The sequence below is a fragment of the Suncus etruscus genome, chromosome 7 (assembly GCF_024139225.1).
Source record: "Suncus etruscus isolate mSunEtr1 chromosome 7, mSunEtr1.pri.cur, whole genome shotgun sequence".
In the NCBI taxonomy this organism is placed as follows: domain Eukaryota; kingdom Metazoa; phylum Chordata; class Mammalia; order Eulipotyphla; family Soricidae; genus Suncus; species Suncus etruscus.
Genome location: NC_064854.1, coordinates 109,894,871 through 109,917,244, shown reverse-complemented (window position 1 = coordinate 109,917,244; position 22,374 = coordinate 109,894,871). Strand labels below are relative to the sequence as shown.

Here is a 22,374-nt window from a genome sequence, read left to right as displayed (position 1 = left end):
AGAAACAACGAAAAACAAAAGGAGTTCTACCCTTTAGCAATAGGTTAGCTATTGTCTGTCTAGCCTAAAAACCTCTAAAAGCAAAGAATTGAAAACACACTTAGGTTCAAAAGTAGCATAAATTTACCCTTGATCTATATTATTTTTAGTATTTTTTAAATCTTTTTTGGAGCGGAAGAAGCTGCTACACTGTGAGGTGCTCAGGATTTACTCCTGGAGGGGTTTGGGAGCTATCTGTGGTGTTTGGGATTAAATCCAGTACAGCGTACAGCAGGTATCCTTCCTGCTGTACTATCACTCTTCACTATGGCCTGATCTTTATTTTTTTAAACATGTCATTCAAATATTTTTTTCTCAAAGTATAGGCTATCCAAAACTGCCCAATACCCAAAGGCAATAGAAATGAAAAGCGTGAGAATTGGTCTCCAATAGGAAGTTTACTTGCAGGGGAGAGAGGGAAGAAGGTCAGGGAAGGGTACAGTGCAACAACGTCACACTGGTGAAGAAAAATGGTTATACTGGTGGAGAACTGAATGCTAAAAGATAAGGTGCCTAGCATAGAAGAGGACTGGAAGGCAGGAAAGTAATTGGGGACATTGATGGAGGGAAGCATATACTAGAGGAAAGGAGTGGTGTTGGTTGGACCTTTGTACACCTGAAAATCATGAATAACCTGATAATTTGAAATTTATGGTGATTCAATAAAAACAACAACAACAACAACAATCCTGCCAAATCAACACCAGGATTTTTTGATTTTGCAATTGTACAATGAATTCAACAGAAATGAATCATTCCCATCTTCCAGTACTTTTTTACAGGTTAGCTTTGAGAAAGCCTCTTTATAAAGTGGGGTAGCTGTTACCTAAACATTACTTTCATGACCTATTCAGAGAGATCTACTTTTATTAGTGCTTTTGACTTTTCTTAAATCACATTATTCTAGATTATTCTAAACAACCAGAGTCAATCAGTCCTCTTTAGAGTTCTACCCTGAGAATGTGCGATGACCAAGCCCAACTTCTAAATTCCTTTGAAAACCATTCAAAATCAAGTGTTAAAAGTATATGTCTTAAAATGCAAATATTAAGCTACTTCCCACATTTGATAAGTAAAATAAACCAAAATCAGAACATGACTGAATAATCTTGGAAAGCATTCAAATACTAGCAACTTAATTTGAATGAGTTGAGCTTTAGAAAACAGAATGAAACTGAATTCCAAAAAGACAAGAAACTGTTTTTTTATTCATGTAGCACAAAAAATATTTCTAGAATTTCTGAAGGTTTTATCAGAGAAGATATAAAAATATGGCGATGGGAAATTAGTGAATCTACATCCAAGGATTATTATATTAGAAAACTTGCTTAGTCTCCTTGGAGCTCATTTTTCCTTCTTGCATGAGGGCATGATAAAGTCTATTTATTACAAGGATTATATGAGGATTAAAAATAATGCATTCAAAGTGTCATACACAGCTCTTGGCTCATAGTAGATGTTATAAGCAGGATCTTTTTCGACTTTTAGTTAAATCTGTTGTAGGCATGGGGACATACCATAGAAACACGTAATTTGGTGAGTACGATTGTGAGAAACTCATTCAGAGAAAAGAGCTTTCAGAGATATCATTGCTCTCGTTGGTTTAGAGAAAATTTTCATGTGGTCATCTTATTTTTAAATTATTGTAATATTACAATTAGATAACAGGAAAAACTCAATTTCCAATTTTAAAAAGATTTTTCATAATCCAATGGTAATTTAGGGTCCTAATTAATTCTATATATTGGCATCATTTTGCCTATGAATAAACAATATCTCATGCATTGTATTTTATTGTTAGTCCAATTTCTGTGGTCTTCCACCAAATAAAACTTAAATCATAGAGAATTTCATTAGATCTTAAATTCTACCATAAACCAGTGAGGTTGATGACAGTGCTTTGGTGTCTTTTCTTTCCCTTTCTTTTCTTTTTGTTTGCCTTTCTCAAAGCTGTAGAGTCACTTCTAGTGTTTATGTTCATCATTAGAGACTTCTCAAGAATTGAGATTGATTTTTCTTCTCAGTCCAAGATAGACATCATCTAAAATGTTCTGTTCCCTGGAATCCAGATTTGTATCTGCCTTTCTGAAGGTATATATGTGTGTCTAAAATGTAGAGTGAACAATTAGCATTTTGCGAGTGCTAAAAAAAAAAAAAAAAACTAAAAAAAAATGGCAAGGAAAGATCTACAAAATGGGAAATGGGCAGATTTCATAAGCTCTTTCCCCATAAGTCCTGAACTGTAGTCAGTTAATGCTACACATCTGGAAAAGTTGATCATTCACGTATGGCTTCCTTTGATGGGTTGAAACAAACAAACAAAAAATGGTGGGAAAATAACTGACTGTGAAAACCTTGTGATGTCTACTTTGTAATGATTTATCTTCCCCGAAGGAGAAAAGGAACCATTTCATGGCCTCACTATTTCTCTGACTTTGAACGAATAATCAAGAGTTAGTATCAAACACATTTAGGAAATGTTGCAACCTCTATATGCTTGCCTTCTGCCCAGGAGAACATGGGCATTTTATGATGTAAAACAATCCACAGAACTCTAAAGACAGGGATGAGATGGTACACTCTTGGGGAAATTTAGCCAAGTCTGAAGACATTTATAGTTATAAGAAAACACACAAGTGACTGGTATCCAGGATAAAAGACTAGATTCTGCAAAATGTCTTAGAATGCACAGAATAGCTTACAACAGAATAATCAGATTCCAAATAAAATAGTAAGGTATTAGAAAAGTGTTTTGTGTCTATTTTCAACCCATGGACTTCTTCGTTTCTATTTAGGTCTCTAATCAGATGGCCTACTTCTCAAATAAAACATTCAGTATGATTCATCCTGAAAGTTCCCTGAGGAAATACCTATATATTCAATTCTGGCACAAGTTCTAAATCGCATGTGCAAATTCTATCATGGATGAGGAAAGGACTATTAGTTTAATATATATATATATGTATATATGTATATATGATTAAAATGAACATGTATATCTATAATATCTATCTGTGTGTTGTCAGAAGAATGGAAATGCCATGCATTTGTTCATGTGATCCTTGTTTTCTTAGGAAGGCCTAGTCACATAATATGCTTTTCTTTCCACAAGTTGTCTATCATAATTAGTATATATGTACATACTTGCAAACTCAACTCCCTCCCACCCAGCCAACTTTCAGAAAAGAAGAATGAGTGTCACTATCCTTGAGTTTGTAGATTCATAAAATAGTTAGCCACTTTGAGACCTCATACAAGATTTCTCCAGAGTTTTATAACCTTATGAAATTTCAGTACACAAGGCTTTGGGTGAGGTTATCTTTTGGTTATATTTTAAGAGATATATTTAGTCATATCCTCAACTTCTATTAACTGGATACGAGTAATACTCCTTCATTAGCCATAACCAACCATTTTTTCCAAATACTGCCTACTGCTCACTGGCAACAAAACCATCCCTAATTGTGAATCACAAAATTGTCACAAGGTGTTCAGAATGTCCTTTACAATTCTGAAATGAATCCGACTTGCTAGAGGTGGCTCAGAGGAATAAAAGAGCCTGCTTCACATGAGTTTACAACAGGGGTCTCAAACTCAGTTTACCTGGGGGCCACAGGAGGCAAAGTCGGGGTGAGGCAGGGCCGCATAAGAGATTTCGCTTACTGAATATTCGCAATAAAAAATCGCATTAGTAAGAAAAAAAATCGCAAAAAATCGCATTAAACATTTGCATACCCCGAACGGAATTGCTCGGGGTATGTGAATGTTTAATGCGATTAATTTTCTTACTAATGTGATTTTTATTGCGATTATTCGGTAAGCGAATAATCGCAAATACTGCAATATTTGAAGGCCGGCTGCGGGCCACAAAATGTTGTACGGAGGGCCGCAAAAAACGGCCCGCGGGCTGCGAGTTTGAGACCCCTGTACAAGGTCAAGATCTTGGGCTAAGACAGTGTTGGAAGCCCTGATCTATAAAGAGCATGACCTATCCACTAGAAAATAAATTTCATTCATTGTAATGTTCAGTTACAATGAACATCTTATGTCTATATTCTATCTCCTACCACCGCCAAGAGGCTCCCCTAGGGGCTGGAGAGATAGCATGGAGGTAAAGCGTTTGCCTTTCATGCAAGAGGTGAATCCCAGCGTCCCATATGGTCCCCTGTGCCTGCCAGGAGCAATTTCTGAGCATGGAGCCAGGAGTAACCCCTGAGCACTGCCGGGTGTGACCCAAAAACCACAAAAAAAAAAAAAAAAAAAAAAGAGGCTCCCCTACAGTTCACCTCTGATGAAAAGACAACCAAGAAAAAGGAAGCAATGAACTTATTAAGAAATGACTTACTGCAATATATGAATAGATGAATTGGGAGAGATCTTTCTATGAAGCACAAATAAAATAAACAACACTCATTAAAACAAAACAGAAGAAATTTTAAGTCTTAAAAGGATCTGGGCTTTGGGGGTGGGAAGAAAGAGGGAGATTAAAAGAGAATGACAGACAATTGATCAAGCATTTTCTTTTTCAAATTTCTTGACAAGACTGTCAATCCAAGCACGTATTTCACCTTGACAAAAAGAAACAGAAAAGCAACCATTCCCTAGGTTATTTATTTATTTATTTATTTATTTATTTATTTATTTATTTATTTTTAGCTTTGGTGGGCTGAAATGGAGGGAATGATAGGGAGGAGAAAATATGTAGACAGATAGGAAACTGGTAGACAGATAGTCAGGAGGTAAAAATCAGTAGAAAATGAAGTGGGAAAAATCTATTAATCTGACTAACGTAGCTATTTCATTATGATACAGTACAAACTTGAAATTAAAAAAAAGCTTCTTGGGCCCGGAGAGATAGCACAGCGGTGTTTGCCTTGCAAGCAGCTGATCCTGGACCAAGGGTGGTTGGTTCGAATCCCGGTGTCCCATATGGTTCCCCGTGCCTGCCAGGAGCTATTTCTGAGCAGACAGCCAGGAGTAACCCCTGAGCACCACGGAGTGTGGTCCAAAAACAAAACAAAAAAAAAAAAACAAAAAACAAACAAACAAAAAAAAAGCAAAAAAAAGCTTCTTAAAATGTGTTAGGAATGTGAAGATCTTTAAATAAATCCAGACTCACTTTTCCATTTGCTGTCAAGTAAGATATATACTATTCATTTAAAAAAATTAAAAATATATAACTTATTTGGATATTCTTCAAATGTAAGTAAATATTTAAAAAAATTCCTTTAATGTTCTTTTCTAAATTTCCTAAATGCCAACATTTCACACTTTGTCCTTCTATCCTCTCTTCCTCCGAGTGTGTATGTTATTATTATTTTCTTTCTGAAAATTTTGGAAGCAATGTACAAATATAATCTCCTATCACCTCCAAAGCTTTAATTCCTACATGAACACCACTTAAATCCTCCCACGCCAGGAAGTCATTTTTGATACACTACTACCTTCCTATATTGTTTCCTTTGGATAAGTCACATTTTTATTTCTTTTTTTCTAGTTCAGTCCAATAAAGAATCATCTCTTGAGTGTGTAGAATTATTCATTTATTTTCAGATTGTTTCATAAAGAGGCATCAACTTGAACAATCGGCATGTTTGTCCAAATGGAAATTAATATTGGGGCAATTAATTCAGTGACTTATAGAAAAAATTTTTCACTTAAATGGTAGGTATGTCTACATTCCCCCCCTGTATTTAGGGCTAAGAAAAGAAAGCTGAAAAGATAATGCAAAGGGTAGGGTGGTTGCCCTGATGAGGCCAGACTAGGTTCTATCCCCAGAACCTCCAAATGATCCCCTATTTCTGCCAGGAGTAAACCCTGAAGACTGCTGGGTATGGTCCAAAAAATGAAAGCCAAACATAAATAAACAAAGCAGACTTACACTGTGTTCCCTGTTCTAGTTGCCCTCCAGTGGTCCTCAAACTATGGCCCGCGGGCCACATATTGTACTTGTATCTGTTTTGTTTCTTCATTGCAAAATAAGATATATGCAGTGTGCATAAGAATTCATTCATAAGTTTTGTTTTTACTATAGTCAGACCCTTCAGTGGTCTGAGGGACAGGGAACTGGCCCCCTGTTTAAAAAGTTTGAGGGCCCTATACAAGTCTTATTCACTGGCATGTGGACAGAGAAGTACAACACAGAGCAGAAGGTAGAGAGTAAAGAAAAGGAAGAGGTTACAAGGATAGACTAAAAATGCCTGACTGTCCACCAATGGTATAAGGATAGTAGCAGAAAAATGAAGCATTTAATGCTTGCTCTTGAAGTTCTAGTTCTCGTTTGAGCATATATCTTGTTTATTTCTATTCTGGATAAGTACATGTTCATTCTTGAATGTATTTGCTTTATTTCTCTCCTCTTACCACTTCCTAAGAAAATTTCATCCAATAAAAACTACCTTGCTTCACACACACACACACACACACACACACACACACACACACACACACACACACACCAAGAGGAGCATTCAATTCCTTCGCTTAGATTTTGTTCAAGACACAGTTTGGAAGTTATTTCAATGCATCTAATGTTCAACCAGTGTTATTAGGATGAGATAAAACTGGGGGGGGGGGGAGTGTCTGGGCCACATCTGGCGGTGCTCAGAGGTTACTCCTGGCTCTCAGCTCAGAAATCACCCCTGGAAGGCTTGGGGGACCACATAGAATGCCAGGAATTGAACCCGGTCCATTCCAGGTCAGCCATGTGCAAGGCAAATGCCCTACCTACTGTACTATTGCTCCGACCCCTGAATGAAATCACTTTAAAACAATATTTAACTTTATTATTTTTCAAAATCTATGTGTAGTGCAACAACATGCTAAGTTCTATAATAAATTTAATCACTAAAACATTTGAAAAATCCCTAATAGGATTTAACTATCAAAATAGTTAAAAAATTTTTCTTTTGTATATGGGTTTAAATTCTTTTTGTTTTCAATTTCTTTAATTTTTTTTGAGGCAAGATTTAAGTTATTCAATTTCTCTTTGTATATAAAAATGTCAGAAATATTTTCTAATGCATGCCTGTTTAATAAATATTAGCTGTCCTTTCTCAAATCTGTTACTATGAACCCAAATTTTGTTCTCTTCTTGGCTTAATATTAAAAAACACACACAAATCAAAATATGTGATAAATATTTTTCTCAGATTCAGCCCCTTAGAGTTCTGAGAAAAAAATTTATAAATGACTCAGTTCCAGAATATTTCAAGTAGATTCAATCTGGGAAAGCAGATAATCTTCAACTATAAGCACCCTCTTTTTGCAGTCTTTGCATTTCACCACGTCAACAACTAAGTAGTAATAGGAGAGGCTTGTATCTTGATTAAAACCATGGCTTGAAAAACAGAAGATCCCACTTTTCAATCCAGGATCTACTGTGTTCAGTAATGTGACCCACAACTGACTAGATTATTTCTCTGATGAGGTTAACTTCATTAAGAAGAGATCAAATTAAATTATGTGACTAAATTGCTTTGCCTAACTCCTAGCAAAAAGTGGATGAACAAAAATGTGATTATGTGAATATGAAATCATAGAGTTCTTTATAATTATAGGAAGGACTACATTGTGCAAATTTAAGGAAAAAGAGTTCTCTTATAAATTGCTGAGGCAATCAAAATCCATCTACTTTTTAAAATATTTTAGAATAAAGTGGCATAATTATGCATATTCATAGACATGAAGGCTTCTCATTTTCATGCATAAAATTTTGAGATTAAACATCTGACATTATTTTTTTTTTTTTTTTTTTTTTTTTTTTTTTTTTTTTTTTTTTTTTGGTTTTTGGGCCACACCCGGTGACGCTCAGGGGTTACTCCTGGCTATGCGCTCAGAAGTCGCTCCTGGCTTGGGGGACCATATGGGACGCCGGGGGATCGAACCGCGGTCCGTCTCCTAGGCTAGCGCAGGTAAGGCAGGCACCTTACCTCGAGCGCCACCGCCCGGCCCCAACATCTGACATTATTAAGTGTGTCTGAAAACAGACCACTTGGGACCAAAGAGCTGGAATGCATCTTTTGCATGTGAGAGCCCTGGGATTAATTCTCCAAACAACATGGTCCCCAGAACATTATTGAAAGTGACTCCTGAGCACCATGCTGGAAATGGCCCCAAGTAATGGTTGGTGTTAGACTTCCCCCAATACACACCAAAATAAGAAATAAAAACCAGACAACCTGAATGGTTTATAGTTTAATCCATGATATCTTCCTAAAGAAAAAGCAACTACTTTATCTATTCATATAAAAAGAGACTCAGTGAAGGCATCAATTAATTTACAACCAATGTTATTGATAGAATATCATTCCTGGTCAGTGACAGTAGCAAGATTGAGCAAGAATGAATCCATAGGAGTTTGTTGAACTGAGAAGGCTAACACTGCCAAGTCAATATAGTAAAATTTACAGAGAGACTATGTTGCTTCAACTCCAGTTCTTCTCAAGCATCTTGAAACCAGGGCGGCAAAGTTAATCTTGTTTAACCTTCATCTACAGGACTCAGGGAACGTGAAAAGCTGCTTTCCTGGAATCTGTTCTTTTTGTTTTTGTTTTCTTTGGGCCACACCTGATGGTGCTTAGAGTTCAGTCTTGGCTCTGTTCAGAGGACCATATGTGACGAGGAAGGGTAGAACTTGGGTCAACGTGTGCAAGAGCTCTTACCCTCTGTCCTGTCAGGCCCCTGAAACTTGTTCTTTATAGAAAGAATGTTCTATCAGAAATCAGACTTCTCCAATGTAGGTACCTGGGGTTTTCCATGTTTAGCTTCACCTAAAAAGCATCAATCAAACCTTGTCCTTTCAGTACACTGAACACATAAACATTTTTTCTCCTTAACTGAACTTAGTGCCACAATGAACTTGAACTTTGAGGATCAAGAGAGGAGTATTTGTTTTAACAGCTGTTTTTTACACTGAGGCTCTGGAATTACTACTCTCTAGACAGCTGGTTCTGATAGCCTCTCTTTCCACTGTCCTCTTTTTTTTTCTAGTATCCAGCTGTCAGGGAACACCCACTAAAGTGTTACAAAACAAAGTACAAAATAGAAGAGCAAGAAAATGCTACTCATTGAATTCAAGGACATACTATGTCGGCCTTTTATATGCTGACACAGGGTCTTTCTCCTAAATGTTTATTTTTACAAGTTTATTGATTTCTTGGCTAGTTCGGTATTAATTGCTAAAGATATGCTGATGCCTGAAGTTGCCCTGTCCAATATGGTGATCAGAAGCCACCAGTGATTGTTTAAATGATAATCATTAAGAAAAAATACGATTTAGAAGACAGTACCTTGGTTATACTTAGTCATGCTGTAAGGCCTTAATGTTAGCCACACAGGACAATTGGCTATCATGATGAAAAGCAATATAGGTCATATGTTCTCATTGTAAGTAATTATTAAACTTTGTTGGCCAAGGCATAACTTCTATCTAATAGGAGAAAGTGGTGACAGCTGGCAAGAAAGGATGGCTTTGTAGAGTCATCCCATTTTGAGTCTCTTCTATACTACATTCCTTTCATGGCTTTCAATGCTCTGGAAAGGGAAATCTGGATCCAAAAAAAATCTTCCTAACTTTAGATGAGATAGAAAGAAGCAAAGGTAGCAGTCTGGTAATGCATTCATTCCAAATATTTTTATTGGCACCTACTAAATAGCTAGGGGAAAACCACAACTTGATAGGTATGGGAAAATACCAAGAAACTCAGTAGGGAAAGGCAACTAAGTGCTCCACTCATGATGATCTTATATTATTCAACTCTAACTCAAGCATGGGATCTAAGGTAAAGGTGATAAAAGAATATTCTCTAAAAGGTTTTTTTATTATTTATTTATCTGAAAGATTTTTAAAGGTTCATTGCCATCAGCCAGGAAACACATATCACTGAAAATAATTGAGTGATTACACACTTTAACTATAAGTACAAATGATTGTTTATACTTTTTGAAAAAAAAACTACTAATAGTCATGAAGATATATGCCCTAATAGTAATTCATATATATATATATATATATATATATATATATATTTGTTTTTGAGTCTCCCATAAAAAAGAGCCAGTTTTCTATGTTGATCTAAGTTTTGATAGTTCCATTTGCCTTTGTTTTGTAGCAAGTAATATAGAGTAAATTTGTGTTTGTATGGAGGCAGAATATGGTGGTGAATAGATTAGGAGTATTGGTGAAAGGAAAGTCACACTGATGATGGGATTGATTTTTGAATATTTAATACCTGGATCAACTGTATTATGAACACATCAGTAAATCACAGTGTTATAATTAAGATTAAGAAAATAAAGAGTCAGCTATTTAGTTATGTTTGAGTTTATTTTATTCATTTAATACTAAATTTTCTCTTCTTCCACTAGTATAAATAGTTCTCACTTGCTCATTGCTATTTTAGGATTAAGAACAGTACCTGGGCCTATACAATGCCAAAAAAATGAATGACTTTTTAGAAAGTGTCCATCTTTCTCTAAAGGAGATTGCTTTTACCCCAGGAAATCAAGCTTACTCTACTGTCTTGTTAGGGTTGTCATCCAGTCACTGAGGCTGAAACATTTAACTCCACGTTCCAATGTTACCCTCCACCCTAGAATGTGAATCAGCAGGAGGACCATCACTCAGCTTCAGGGTTTACTAACCCTTTGATTCCTGCTCCCACAACTTTGGTCTCTTCTTTTCTTTTTCTTTTCTTTTCTTTTCTCTTTTTTTCTTTTTTTCCTTTCTTTTATTGTCTTTTCTTTTATTTTCATTTCTCTTCTTTTCTTTTTTTTTTTTTTGTTTCTTCAAGCCATGTTCTAGATGATATGATACTATGAATTGATACTAAAGATCTTTCAGGAAAAGGTTATCCTTTAGCCCTAAGCCATGTCCACAGCCCTAGGTTTTTAGTCTATTTATTTACATAACTTTGTATGGCAACACCCCAGACGTGTGTGTTCAGGGCTTAAAAGGAGCCCATTATCAAACTCAGGTAGGCTGTGTGAAATACAAGTACTCTATCTACTATACTACCACTTCAGCCTAGTACTAGACTTTTTAAATATACAAAAACAGAAATCAGTCAAGGTATTATAAAATATGAGCAGTTAAAAAAGTAGAAACAGAGTTTCTGATAGACATATGAAATAATTATGATCTCTTCTTGGCCTTTTGGCTAAGATCAAGTGAAATGATTATGATTACTCGGGGAAAAATTCCCAAAAGATCAGTGCATTTCTACAATGTTTAAATCATATCTATATAATATACATTTGGTATTTATTAAAATATAGATGCAGAAGTTGGAGCAGTGGTGCAAGTGGTAGGGCCTTTGCCTTGCATGCACCTAGGATGGAGCGAGGTTCTATCCCTGGCATCCCATTTGGACCCCCAAGCAAGAAGCGATTTCTAAGCGCATAGCCAGTAGTAACCCCTGAGCATCACTGGGTGTGGCTCAAAAACCAAAAAATAAAATAAAATATAGATGCAATGAATACGATACTCTTTAGGTCAAAAATATTATCATTTTCATCTGACTAAAATAATACCATTTTTCCTTATGGAGACATGCCCAGGGGGGCCCAGAGGGTGCCAGGGTCACTCCCCAATCCCAGGACCTCACACTTGTTAGGCAGGTGTTGTATCACTTGATCACATTCCAGTCCTGTGATGTCTTTGAACTAAGGGATGCTTTGTCATTCTGTAACTTACCAGATGTTTGAAGTGTTTTGTAGGATTTTATCCCATAACAATAATAATTCTGGATTTTCTCTATTGTTACTGCCAAATGGAAAAGGTCAGTAAAATCTAAACAATAGTCATGTTAAATGAAGTTTGACTTTTAGGCATATCTTTTATTAAATATAAAAAGGAACTTAAAAATTCACTTTGAACTTGATCTCTTCCTTTCTGCCAACATAGCAGGACGATATAGACAGCTCTTTGATGTTAAGGTCTTATCACTACAGTAGATTGTCACCTAGTCAAATAGATTCATAAAACACTTTTCTCAGATTGTATGAAGACAGCTAAGTATGATGTGCTTTGCTTGACTTGGCTTGCACACTGTAAATTCGTAGCAAGGCTAGCTCCCATCATCTGCTTTGGAGAAAGTATGCTATTCAGCACCTTGGTGAAAAACCTTTAACTAATACTAGGACCCCTGTACTTTAGCCTTTTCACCCTCAATAACCACAGTATACAATGGAAACTCCCTGAGGATTGAGCAACCAATAAGTCTCTGGGGTCATATTTATGAGTTATAATTGTTTGAAAAGTGCAGGTTCCATGAAAACTGGTTTATTGTTTTAGTATTTCCTTCATTTTTCTTTTATAAGGAAAGCTCTCTGAAATGTATTGAAGAGCAAATAACAAAACTGAGAAATGTCGTAAGATTTTCACAGTTAGCTGAGCAGAGAGAATAAGGTGTGATCATATTTATACATAATAGATTAGCTTTTTCCCGTAACTAGTGCCTGCCTCTTACATGTTCAGAAGCATTTCTTCTAATTATTTTCTCTTTTCTAACTATGTTTCATTGTTAACCACAAATTCAATAAATGAAGCATTCATATATCATAGTTTAGACTCAATGAAACAGGACAACAGTAGCGGGGAAAAAAAGGTAAACCTCATATATTTTTGATTACATAGCTATGCATCTGCAATTCAGCAGTATTTTCAAATTACCATTCTAAATCGCACATTTTAAACTATTTAGTAACATAATGCTTGCCACTTGGCTTCTCAGCTTTGGGACAGGATGGTACAGGTTATAAAGAATTTACAAAATTAAAATGCTTGTTTTCAAAACTAAAAGAAAATACATATGCATTTCTAGTTAACCAAACTTATGTGCCTTTACAGTCTCTGAATAAATATTGATTTTAACATTTTATGTAAAATTAAATAACATAGAAAAATAAATATGTTTTAATAGATAAACATAGACATTTGTAATGCTCAAAATATCCAGGTAATACTAGATTTGACTGCTTAAAACCATGTTCAGGAAATAAGGCAACAATATTTATTTTGCTAGAGAGAGAACTTGTATATGTGAACTGAAAAACTGATGCTGACATTTTCTTTCTCCCTACAGAAGCTACAAATCATAATATGAAAATGAGGTAGAAACAGATTCAGAAGTTTGCCAGGTAGAAACAGAAGTACAATTCCTTCATGAGCTCATAAATTCTCATTATTCATGTTGACTAAATTATCCCAAAGCAGCTAAAATGAGGCTCAAAGATTTTTTTTTTTTTAGGTTTAGTTGTGAAAAACCCAGCAAGCAATTTTTCCTAAGGAAAATTACTATCTCCAAACTAATCATTGAAAAACCTACTGGGCGATGCAGAAAGGAATGGTAGAAGACCTTCTTGGATCAATGGCATCACTTAGCAAGCTTTTCCACTTAAATTATTTTGAAGAATAAGCTTACTCTAGAGGAAACTGTTTTCAACCTTTCCACACCTGAGAATTTGCCACTCTGAGCAAGAGTACTCAGCTTGGTGGTTAATAGTACTTGAAAACAATTGCTCTAGCAGACTGCAGGCTCAAGTCAAAGACAGAAAAAAATAGTAGTGCTAGAGTTACACACACACCACACCCACCCACCCACACACACACACACACACACACACACCCCACACACACCCACACACACGAGGCCAGATTTATAGTACAGTGGGTAGGGCATTTGCTTTGTATGTGGCTGACTTGGATTTGACCTCCAGAATCCCACATGATTCCCTGAGACGTGCCAGGAGTGATCCCTAAGCACAGCCAGGAGAAAGCCCTGACCATTACTGAGCTGTGATCCATAAACCATTCCTTCCTTCCTTCCCCCCTCCAAAAAAAAACCAAAAACAAAGAATACAAGGTCACATTAAAATATGGACAGAAAAGGCTAAATACGGAAGATTTTCATAAGCATGAAACTAAATCTGCAGTGACCTGAATCAGATTTTTTGAGTCTGAAATAAGTATTTAAACTCCCAGGTTGTCAGAAACTGTATTGCAGAAACTGAAAGTTCAGTAACTTGATTTAGAGTTTCTTTCCTAAATATTGCTCCTTAGTAACAACTGTCATGAAGTTATCTCCACCTTGACCTTGGTAAAGGTTTCCCTGCCGTAGCACTTGTTCTTAATACTATCACAAGTGTGGGAGTTCTGGGGGAAAGAAAGCATCCCAGTTGAATTACTATCCTTCTTCTATAATAAATCTAGTTTGCTTTCTATTGAAAGAAATTTGTTAGCACCTCAAAGAAACTTTGATGTTGCTAATTTTACTGCAGTTACTATGATGAAGCACCATAGAAGAGCTTTTTGGCCCTTAACACCATTCACTGAGGTATGTTTACTTTTAAAATTATTATGAATACTGTACCAAAGCCTTAACAGAAATCAATAATAAATTAAAATAAAAATCTTGCAGTAGGAATTGGAAAGGCTGTCTTACATATATTTAAGTAACATATTATAAATATATTTAAATAAAATGTTTTAAATTATTCAAAATTTATATTTAAGAGGCTTTGTAAAGGTAGCCTTATTCCCAAACTGCAGAATAATTGTCAAATACTAATCATATGTTTCCTTTTTTGTATAAAAAAGAACCGTAAATTTTCTAACTTTCTGTGAGTGCCAGAAAACAGTGCTCAGGATCAAGAAAAAACAAAACCTAGAAAAATTCTTAAAGTCTTCAATTAATAATACTAAATTTTACCAAGCCCAGAGAGATAGCACAGCGGCGTTTATCTTGCAAGCAGCTGATCCAGGACCAAAGGTGGTTGGTTCGAATCCTGGTGTCCCATATGGTCCCCCGTGCCTGCCAGGAGCTATTTCTGAGCAGACAGCCAGGAGTAACCCCTGAGCACTGCCGGGTGTGGCCAAAAAAACAAAAAATAAAATAAAATAAAAGTATCTGATGAAAACTGAATATACTGTGTAAAAAAAAAAGTGGGGCCAAAGCAATGATATGTAGGTAGGGGATTTGCCTTGCTTGTGGTTCACCCAGGTTTGATTCTGGCATCTCAGATGATGCCTCAAGTCCTGCCAGGAGTGTGATTCCTGAGGAGAGCCAAAAATATTCCCTGAGCATTGCCAGGCATGACCCCCAAAATGAAACAAAACAAAAAATAAATTGTATTTAAAAGTAATCAAGAAAGAGAATGCTATGAAATAATATGGTATACAATAATATATTGCACCGCATGATAGTTTGTGTTCTATACATACACCTTCTGATAGCTAGAAGATGCTTTTTCACCAAAATTAATCAGGCTCAGTTGGAATAGTTCTTGCCCTGCAATTGTCTTGTCCTGTGTTTAGTCACTAACACAAAGAAAGGAATGAGAGAGGGAGAGAAAGAGAGAAAGATTTTTGCAAATAACTAGTTTAGTGTTGCTAATAGCTAAACAGGATAAAATTACAATGGGTTCAAGATGAAAAATTTCATGGAAAAAATAGTAAGTAGTAGGTGACTTTGGCAAGTTGGGAATGTCAGAGGACGTTCCTGACATTCTAAGGCTATTTCTGATATTTTGCAAAATATTCATTTTGGAAGAGTGCCAGTATTACCAACAAAATGCCCCAGGTGAACCACATATCTGACTCAGAGTGGCATTTCTTAAGCTCTTGAATAAAGTCTTTACAGTCCCATAAAACTGTCCCAGGTCAGATATACTTTAAATTCTTCTGGATTTCTACTCAATAAAAAGTGCACTGACATTTTCTTTTCTACCTGCTTTTGTTCCATCTTCAAACATAACCTCAGACATTGAAACCTCAATTCTCAGAAGCATCAATAGGCATTCAGCAAGTCACTTCAATGAATCTTTAACTGGTTTCAGAAATGGTGAAGCCTTTTACTCAAATACATATGGAGTTTTAAAAAAGGCTTGTGATATGATTTAGTTCAATAGTCATTTCAGCTTCGGTGCAATTCAGATATTTACAGAAATGTTTACGTATGAAGCATTTGTAATGGCTTCATAGCCTCTGGCACAACTTCACCAAAGCATTACTTTGACACGGCCAGTTCTTTTGTTTGTCAAGAGTTGCTCTAGAAATGTGCATAGGATTTACTATAGTGGCAAGCCTTCCTTACTAGCTGAGCAGAGAATGCAATGGAAATCTTGGACCAGAGCTAACTAACTGGTCTCAAAGGGACTTCCAGTCTTGGGGCATACAGTTCAGATATAAAAAGTGAATTATTTGCATTTAGCATTCTATGCAAATTAGCATAAAGAAAATAATAGGCGATTTGTAGCTTAATTTCCAAGATGCCTTTCTGAGCATGATAATTTTCTGTTACAGTGGAATGCTGAATACCTTGGAACTGGGTATGTTAGATGGTTTGGATATCAAACAGTAAGAGTTAGGTCCGTACCGAACTCCAAGGGCCAGAACTCCATGCAGCATCTTGAGGACAAGCATGTATGTTACAATGTTCACGATCTGAAGGCTTTTCAAGAATTTCACAGCTCAGATCTGGAAACCGTTCACCATTGGACCGCTGACAGACTACCAGTCTTGTTCGTAGGCCTCCACCACATAGCTTAGTACACTAGAAAACATAAAGGGATACTATGATTATTTTGTCTGCATAGTCTACAACACTAAGCACCATGACTACATACATGATTGTAGTTGGGTTTCAGTCATAAAAAAAACACTCCCCTCCACTTCACCAGTGCAACCTTTCCATCACCAATACTCCCCATCTCTCTCCTTCCCCAACCCCTGCCTGTATTCGAGACAGGCATTCACTTCTTCCACTCATTAACATTGCCATGATAGTGTATTTATCTCTCTAACTAAACTCACCACTCTATGTGATGAGCTTCATATCAAGAGCCAGTCCTTCCTGCCCTCATCTCTACAACACTTTTTTTTAAAAAAATAAAAAAGGACTCAGCCAAAAATTTATAATAACATAGGGGAAGGTAAGTCTCTAAACGGACCCAAGCTGAATTGCCAAGAAATAATATGTATTTTAGAATAGAAGACTCTAATGGGGGATAGCAGTTAATAAACAAATCTTCTTCACCTTTACTGAGAACAATCATATGTATAACATCAAGAAGATAATACATTGCCCATTTTATATACAGGATAATAGAATCTCATGTTAAGTAATATGATCATAATCAATTCAATATAATAGGAAAATTACACCCTTTTCTTTGTGGCATACAAAAAAATTCAAACAAGCACAGATCCTAAAATTTCCCAGTACTAAAAAAAAAAATAATGACAGCCACTTTATTTTAAAACAACATTTTAGAAGTTGTCACCACCCTCTGGCTATTTTGGGACTTCAATTTCTATACTTTTTATTTATTTATTTATTTATTTTGCTTTTTGGGCCACACCCGATGATGCTCAGGGGTTACTCCTGGCTATGCGCTCAGATATAGCTTTTGGCTTGGGGGACCATATGGGACTCTGGGGATCGAACCAAGGTTTCTCCTGGGTCAGTAGCATGCAGGGCTAAAGCTCTATGGCTGCGCTATTGCTCTGGCTCCTAATTTCCATAGACATTTATGACATCATATTTTATGTCTTCTGAATCTTAGGAAAACTATGTCTTTTCTTTAAGATGAATTAACAATGTGGCAGGAACACTGGGTATAGTTCTGACTCCCGGCTGGACCCAAATCTCTGAGGCAGGAAAAGTTTTTTTTCATTTTCTTGGACAGGACCGCTGTGCTCACATCCAGGAATACTGAAATTTGGGTTCCCTGCTGTGTCAATATCCCTGCCAGATCTCCCACAGCATTTGGAAAGATCTGGTCTGTGTTGACAGCAAGCATCCCAGCATATGTTCAGACTCCTCTGGCTTCAATCCAATTACAGAAGCTTAATCAGAGGCCCCCCCAGGACAGAACTTTGTGAGCAGTTTTGGGAAATCCACAATACATGAGTCTCAAAGCCTGACTCCCCCTTCCTGCCTTTCAGCAAAGCCCTAGAGAATGACGTACTGTCAATGAAAGTCAACAAAATGCTCTGTGAGAACTGTCGGCGACTACTAGGTTACGTGTGTGAAACCATGAAATGTGTACACATGATTTTAGTTAGCCAGGAGTGTGGACTAATGGGACCGTACATCTCATTTGTCTTTGTACCCATCTTGGCACTAGTGTCTCCAAGATGTTAATCTTTATGTTTTATTGTATAAATTTTATAGTCAAGACAGAACACTTCAACATGCTTTGAACATGTGCACTCCCTCTGGAGTTAAGAGTAGAGAGATGCATTAAAATTAGAAAATATAATCTAAGCTCTACATATTTTAGTAGCTCAAACCTTAGGTGTCATCAGAAACAACAGTGATACTACTAATGATTAGGCATAAAACGATTATTGTTATTAGAGGTTAACAATAACTTAATTCCATCATTAATAGAAGTTAACTTTGAAAGCTAAGGCCAGACATATAAGATGCTCATATGATAAATATGCAAGGACGATGCTGGCATTATTATCATTATTCAAATTTATTTCAATCATTCCAATTATTTATTTCAATAATCTCAATTATTTATTTCAATAATTCCGATTATTAAAAATGAAATAAAAATAAAAAATAATTCCAATTATCATTATTATTCCAATTTAAAGACAAGGTTATATATTTTGGCCAAGTTACAACCCTTGCTAAAATTACAGTCTTAGAAGATCCAGAAATAAGAGTGAAACTTAGTCTTTCTCTTTTTCTTTTCTTTTCTCTTTTTTTTTTTTTTTTGTATTTTTTGGGTCTCACCCGGCAGTGCTCAGGGGTTCCTACTGGTTCTATGCTCAGAAATCACTCCTGGCAGGCTTAGAGGACCATATGAGATACCGGGATTCGAACCACTGTCCTTCTGCATGCAAGGCAAACACCTTACCTCCATGCTATTTCTCTGGCCCTCTTTTTTCTTTTTAGGTCAAATATTTTATCTTTCAACAGTCACAGCAAGTAACCCTTAAAGGCTAACCTCTGAAGAGTTTCACTTGAATACTGTATGTTCATTTTTTGAGGATAAAGAAAATCATTTACAACAGTGTTTAAAAACACCAATATGGGGGAGGGAAAAACACCAATATATCACCTCTGGGATAATACTACTTATTTATTCTAGTTTCCTCAAAGATTTAAGATTCCAGGGATTAAGTGAATACTTAGTTTCAGTCATTTGAAAATCACCTATTTTTTAATCAGCAGAGGCTAACAAATAATTCAAACCAATATATATCCGTAATCTTTGTTTGTTTGTTTGTTTGTTTGTTTGTTTGTTTTGGAGTCATACCCAGCAGCACTCAGGGGTTACTCCTGGCTCCACACTCAGAAATCACTCCTGGCATGCTTGGGGGACCATATGAGATGCTGGGATTCGAACCAATGACCTTCTGCATGAAAGGCAAATGCCTTACCTCCATGCTATCTCTCTGGCCACTGTATCTATAATCTTTCCTAATTTTCCACTCCATGTTTTCAAGCACTCACAAAAGAAAACACACATGTTTTTAAAATAGTCCAGAACTAAGACAGGTGTCCAAGAAAATTTCAAATCAGGAAGCTTTTACTTAAACTAGTTCTTCTTCATATAATGAAAAAAGAACCGTGTTTGGCAGAAAAATAGCCCAGTAATTTAGCCAAAATCATGCAGATGAATGGTACCCTCTCACCTCTCCCCAGCTGCCGTAAGTCCACTGAGGACAAGGGCCAGACTTGCAGGCTCTCTGTTCATCAGGCTTGATTCTCTCCACACAGTCATCAGCAGTGTATCCGTTTTCATCCTGACACACAACAACACGTCTCTGGGATCCACCAGCACAGGTACTGGAACACTAAACACATTAAACATCAGTCAGCAGAATAATTCTCACCTCATTCTCCATCCTAAGAGCACACACAGCAGTCAGTTGAAAGGTCAGAGACCATCATGACAGAAACTGTCCTCGAGTTCTCCAAATGGACAACATGCCATCCCTTCCATGGGGTACTTAATACACACATTTTTCAAACTCCTGAAAGGCTTTGCCTTGGGGTTAAGTGAGCAATAATATCTGATAGCTTCCAAAGCAGATTCCTTCATTGTCCTCCTTTATCCTCTGCATCTGAGAGGCACAGAGAGGTGTTGACTAACGCCACAGTCTGAGGAATTCTTTTGCTTTGCGAAACTTCGAGAGCTTATTTAGAAGCCACTTTTGACTTCCCCTTCAATGGTGAGGTCAGGTTGTGTGCTTAGGAAATTGCTAGTAGTTGAAAAGAAGCTTCTATCTACTCAGTCAATTACCTGAGCACAGCATCAGGAAATACTATTTAGTCATTATTTCACAGCAGGTAATGTTGCCTTCTCTTTACTTCATAACAGCCTTTATGTCCACAGCTTAATGGTAGCAAGTCTGACTTTATTTTTTTTTTAACTTCCCAATGACAGAAATTAAATTTCACATTGTCAAACCTCTTGAGGCACATTTTAGTCTCAGGGTTGTCTAGAATTATGTTTATATTTCAGTTAGTTTCCCACACAAGCTTTTCATAGCTCTTGTATTTATCTATATCTGAAGTGTTTTTCCCTCCGTAATTTCCTTATCTTTTGAAATCCAATGTGTTTACTGGTACCCTTTACTTGTAAAATCAGTTTGCTTATAAAATAAATAGGCATCTAGACGGACCTGAGAGCAATACAACCAATCAGCATCAAAATACAGTAACAATAATGTTCTGGATTCTGAAGATCAATTTGTGCTTTCTATCAACCCAGGTTCAAACAATGTTCAAACAAGGTTCAAACAATATACCCACAAACATCTGCTTCTCTGGCCAGTTCCTTCTACATAAAGGTGTGAATATATGTTTTTGTTTCTTGTACTGAAACGTGGTGCAGTGTTTGTGCTCCTTGTCAATCGAATTATGAATGATTTTGAAATAGATTTAGTTTACAAATGCAGGGCAGAACAACAGGTTTGAATTCTAAGAAAATATTTTGGCAATGTCTGATTTATACAATATCCTATTCTCTGAGTGTTCTAGTATATTTAAACTTGGATATAATTTTTCTATTGCTTTTCTCATAATTATAAAATGCACATAATGGTTATTTCAATTGGCTTTTTTTAGGAATAAAAAAGTAAACTGCAAGGGTTGAATAAAAATTATAGGAGTTAAGGCACTTATTTTGCATATGGTCAACTCCTGTTCAGTCTCCAGCACCACAGGTGGTCCACCTCACCCTGCATACACTGCCAAGAATGATCCCTGAGCACAGAACCAGGATTAAGTCCTGAACAGACATTTTGCAGATTTCCTAGTAAGTCATCAATGAATATCCCCATACTTCTACTGAGAATCTTAGCAAAGAAATATAGATAGCACTCAGCTAGGCTTCAATAATTACACTGCACTACAGGCCCTGTTTGAGTTTTTAATCCTCCCATAGCCAGGAGACATATTGTAAATATTCTTTCTCCATGTCTGAAGCTGCCTGCCTTTATTATGAGTCATGTGGATTTGTAATGCCATTCCCAACTTTGCAAATTTTTGGACCTCTTTGGTTAATAATTTTTCTGTGCACATTTCTGTGAACAAACCTCTTATCTATTCTCAATAAAATAAAAGAGACCAGTGCTGGGAAGATGGCTCAAAGGGTTGGAGGACAGACCTGGAATGCAGAGGTTCAGGTTGATCCTACACACCATGTGGTCCCTGAGCATTACTAGGTATGACCTTGGTTGATCTTCATCACTGCTGGTCCTGACCACTGTACTTGCATAGGTAGGTAGAGTATTGTTGTGAATGAGTCCCAGGGTCCCCTGAGTACTGCTTGAGAAATCTTTCCAAAAATAGTTAGCAAAATGGATAATAGAATTTAGAGAAGCAATAGGGTTTGTTTTCCTTTTTGTTACATTTAAAAGTTCAATGATCTTTAAATTTTTTTATATTAGTCACCTTTATTGGCTAAAATAAATGTTAATGATAGGGTTCCTTGGATACATTTAAAATGTTTATTTCAGGGGTCACTGTGGATAGGGTGTGTTTGCCTTGCACATGGCCAACCAGGTTTGATCCTCAGTTTTCCATATGGTCCCCTGACCCTTCCAGGAGTAATTTTGAAGGCAGAGCCAGGAGTAAACCCTGAGCACAAAATACATGTGGCACAAGACAGACAAACAAAAAAAAATGGTTTATGAAAATCAATTATCTTTTAAGAAGTCATTTCTCCTCCTATCTTCCCCAAGTTGCCACCCGTGTGGGTTTTTATTAAGAGTGTGCTCTTGTCTAGTCAAGAAGAGGCAAACTAGAACAAGTTGAACTAATCAGACTTTCTAAGGATTTTGAATCTTGAGGCAAGTAATTCAAG

General features: G+C 36.4%; 1 protein-coding gene across 2 annotated transcripts in view; it reads right to left on the bottom strand.

The window, feature by feature from the left end:
• Positions 1 to 22,374, bottom strand: part of ADAMTS9 (ADAM metallopeptidase with thrombospondin type 1 motif 9) — a 179,460-nt gene that overhangs the window by 54,809 nt on the left and 102,277 nt on the right. For both annotated transcript variants that reach the window (XM_049777108.1, XM_049777109.1), the window contains 2 exons: positions 19,697 to 19,858; positions 16,416 to 16,592 (listed from right to left, as the gene is read on the bottom strand). In XM_049777108.1, coding sequence (XP_049633065.1) covers positions 16,416 to 16,592; positions 19,697 to 19,858 — 339 coding nt within the window. The remainder of the gene's footprint in view (positions 1 to 16,415; positions 16,593 to 19,696; positions 19,859 to 22,374) is intronic.